The sequence below is a fragment of the Rhinopithecus bieti genome, unplaced genomic scaffold (assembly GCF_001698545.2).
Source record: "Rhinopithecus bieti isolate Rb0 unplaced genomic scaffold, ASM169854v2 scaffold_10654, whole genome shotgun sequence".
Classification (NCBI taxonomy): Eukaryota; Metazoa; Chordata; class Mammalia; order Primates; family Cercopithecidae; genus Rhinopithecus; species Rhinopithecus bieti.
The window spans coordinates 108189-112498 of NW_016806688.1; the positions used below are offsets into that span (position 1 = coordinate 108189).

The 4310-nt window shown below is 36.8% G+C and overlaps 1 protein-coding gene across 1 annotated transcript in view; it reads right to left on the reverse strand.

The window, feature by feature from the left end:
- The window catches only part of NEXN (nexilin F-actin binding protein), a 53593-nt gene that overhangs the window by 18184 nt on the left and 31099 nt on the right, over positions 1 to 4310 (reverse strand). The window contains 4 exon segments of the mRNA XM_017877389.1: positions 1267 to 1443; positions 1544 to 1676; positions 1678 to 1739; positions 2922 to 2963. Of these exon segments, the coding sequence (XP_017732878.1) occupies positions 1267 to 1443; positions 1544 to 1676; positions 1678 to 1739; positions 2922 to 2963 (414 nt within the window).

Consider the following 4310-nt stretch of genomic DNA (forward strand, 5'->3'; position numbering starts at 1 on the left):
AAAAAAAAAAAAAAAACCAAGAAACTAAGAGAGAGATTTAATTAATTAACACAGTGAGAGATTAAAACAGTTGTCCATGGTAACACAGTTAGTAAATGGCTGATATCTGAATCTAGACAATCCGGCTCCACAATCCATGCTCTTAACCGCCACACTACACACACACACACACACACACACACACACACACACACACACAGGCATGCACACAAATACATACACACATACACTTATTTTTATTTTTATTTTATTTTATTTTATTTAGATGGAGTCTCGCTCTGCCGCCCAGGCTGGAGTGCAGTGGCCGGATCTCAGCTCACTGCAAGCTCCGCCTCCTGGGTTTATACCATTCTCCTGCCTCAGCCTCCCGAGTAGCTGGGACTACAGGCGCCCGCCACGTCGCCCGGCTAGTTTTTTGTTTTTTTTAGTAGAGATGGGGTTTCACCGTGTTAGCCAGGATGGTCTCGATCTCCTGACCTCGTGATCTGCCCGTCTCGGCCTCCCAAAGTGCTGGGATTACAGGCTTGAGCCACCGCGCCTGGCCACACATACACTTAATAGGGCAAACTGCATATTCCACTGTAAACTGTTATTCTGGTATGTTCAAACAGTTGAAAAACTGGACTGCTGAGGACAAGTTTACACTTATAATCAGTCCTGCATCCATGTCACTAAGCACACTGCAGACTGAACTAACAGATGAAGGAAACCAGGTTCATTGAGTAATTATTTTGCAAACTTATATATTAATAACAATTTATAAAAATAAAAATTTAAAGCATATTGGGTAAAATGCCCCAGAGTGGAAACTGGAAAACAGTATGGATTTTTTTTTTTGAGACAGTCTCACTTTGTTATCCAGACTGGAGTGCAGTGGTGCAATCTTGGCTCACTGCAACCTCCATCGCCTGGGTTCAAGTGATTCTCGTGCCTTAGCCTCCCAAGTAGCTGGGATTACAGGTGTGTGCCAACACAGCCAGCTAATTTTTGTACTTTTAGTAGAGATGGGATTTCACAATGTTGCCCAGGCTGGTTTCAAACTCCCAACCTCAGGTGATCTACCCATCTTGGCCTCCCAAAGTGCTGGGAATTACAGGCGTGAGCCACCATGCCTGGCCTAGACATATTTTATATATGAAATGTGTATACAACTGGAAAATCAGCCCTTCTATATGTAAAATCTCTTTGAATTTATAGTAATGAACCTTATCTAAAGCCAGCTAACTTCATTAATATTAATTGTAAGGTTTAAATATGTAGATTTACCATTTGCCGCCTTGCTTCTTCAAAAGCACGCTTCTCTTCTTCTAAACGTTTCCTTGCTTCCTCTTCAGCTTGCTTCTTTCGGTTTTCTTGTCTTTGTCGCTCCAGTTCTTCAAAAGTTAGTTTCAATTTTCCAGGAGAAAGTGATTCTTTTTTTGCTTCACTTTCTATTTCATCATCCTAAGAAAACATTATGAAAACCCACCTTTTATTCATAAAGGAAAATGCTAACTTAAACTGCCTTGATTTGTTTCTTAAAAAACAAACAAAAAAAACTTACCATAACTAATGAAAGACACTTTGCTTCCTTGAGAGATCGTCGTTGTTCATCATATCTTACTCTTTTATCTTCCTCATACTTGATCCTTTCTTTCTCTTCACGTTCTTTTTCTAGATCCTCAAAATTCTTTTCATTTTCCAGATGTTTTATATGATTTAACAGGTACCACAGTTATAAGTAGTGAATCATCTCCTTCCTATTTTATAAAATGAATAATTAGCATATTTCTTCTTAATCAAAATTGGGTTTCATGGGACTTTACCTCCATAATAAGTGAATTCCATTACATTGTCATCAATGTTATTATGAAGAACAAACAATTATATTTTACAGATTATTATTAAACATCTCCTACTCTAAATTATTTGTGCATTGTGAGTTAATCTTAGTGAAATCCATTGCTGATGAGGTTCAAGAAGCATTCTATTTCCTAGAAGATGGAGTTAATACAGCTGTTCAGATAACGAAACTGCAGTGGCATTGCCTGAATTAAGCTATTTGTGCACTAATCCACAAAATGTGCATGTGAATGTACTGTAAATCAATTTGATGGTGGACAGATTCAGTTTAAATAAAAAAAAGTTTCTTCATATGATTTTTCTCTCTAAGCTTTTAAATACTTAATGAAACTAGTATTTAGTGAGAAAAAACACAGTTTTTCCAAGTGATTTCTTAAACATATATATTATAGATAAAACTCTCTGGTATTTGATTGTATTAAAATATTTTAAATTTATTATTTAATTCATTTTAATTATATAATCTATTGTTGCCGCTGACTTTTTTAAAAACTTAGAAGAGTTATGAAATGAAACACATGGTCCTGAGATAAAATTGCTCCCAATTTATGGGCTGTAGTTTTAGGCACACCATCAAATTGAAAGGTTTTTAACTTATTCTGTTAGATGAAAGGGATGACTAAAATTTTTGTGGTTGTTGAACATTTCTTCATGGTAACAGATACTGCACTCTATACTATTATATAAAAACCAAAACATAAACTCTCGGGAACTCTGAGGAAAGAAGACAAATGATGAAAATAAAATTGCCTTTTTATAAATGTTAGCGTTCAATAATCTCAGCTGTTAGTAACAGTTCAAAAAATACATTGTCTTGGCAGAGTATCTAAAACTGAGACTAATAAGCTTGTCTTTCTAACCTATGAAAGCAAAACAAAACATACTTTTCTTTAAAACACTAAGCTATAGTGTTTGAAAGTGCAAAAGTATGCTCTTGCTTTGCAAAACATACTTTTTTGTTATTTCTATATTTATAATAAAAATAATAAAAGCCCTTTTAATTTTTTCTTATATTAAAAGATAATTTGTGAATCAGATAATTTTAGGTGAATGTTTCATTAAAGGAAATTTCTGTTTACCTCTGATGCTGATTCAGTTCCCGTATTGTTTATGTCCTCAATCTATTGAATGAGAATTTCATATCATTACATTACATCAGATTTCTACTTTTTGCTTTTAAACATACAAATGGAAAGTAATTTAGTTGTGACTTATAGTAAATTTTCAAATTTATAATTTTTGAAATATGTTTATGTTGTTCCAAATTAGCCAAATATGTCCTTTGTATTTGTTGTTGCGTATTGATATCAATATCAATATCCAGAAAACAACATATTAAGAAAACAATCAGGCTGGGCGAGGTGGCTCATGCCTGTAATCCCAGCACTTTGGGAAGCCGAGGTGGGCAGATCACTTGAGCCCAAGAGTTCAAGACCAGCTTGGGCAACATGGCGAGATCCCTTCTCTACAAAAAGCACAAAAATTAGCTGGGCATGGTGGCACGCACCTGTGGTCCCAGCTACTCTGGAGGCTGAGGCAGGAGGATCACTTGAGCCCAGGTGGTTAAGGCTGCAGTGAGCCATGTTCAAGCCACTCTACTCCAGAGTGGGTGACAGAGTGAGACCCTGTTTCAAGAAAAAAAAAGAAAGAAAAACAGAAAAAATTAAGACAAAGCCTACCTTTGTAACCCAGAAACTGAATAACAGACCAAACTCTTATGACCAAGCTGTTGAGCTTACAAGCAGCAAGTATTAATTTAATTAGCAATTTAAACCGAGACACATAGAAACACTTCTCCATTCTTTGTCACTGCCCCATCAAAAGGAAAACCTATCCATTAGCAATCTAATACTTGTCATGATTATATTTTACAACATAAGTATAGGGCAAAAATAAAACTGATACAATAACAGTACAGTGAAACATGTAGGCTAGTTTATTTATTTTTTTGAGACAGAGTCTCCTGCTGTCACCCAGGCTGGAGTGTAGTGGTATAGTCTCAGGTCACTGCACCTTCTGCATGCTGGGTTCAAGCAATTCTCCGGCCTCAGCCTCCTGAGTAGCTGGGACTACAGGTGCACACCATCACGCCCGGCTAATTTCTGTATATTTAGTAGAGACAGGGTTTCACCATGTTGGCCAGGCTGGTCTCGAACTCCTGACCTCAAGTGATCCGCCCACCTCAGCCTCCCAAAGTGCTGGGATTACAGGCATGAGCCACCGTGCCCAGCTGGGATAGAATAGTTTAGAAGGGAAAATAATTCTGATAGTCATGTTTTCTCTATATTTTGACTAGGTCTAAGTAGGAAAGCTCCTCATTTAAAAAGTGAGAGCTCGGCCAGCCACAATGGCTCAAAAAAAAAAAAAAAAAAAAAAAAAAAAAAAAAGTTTTCTCTTTCTAAAAGAACACTGACAATTCCTGTATAAATCATGTTAATCGGCCGGGCGCGGTGGCTCAAGCCTGTAAT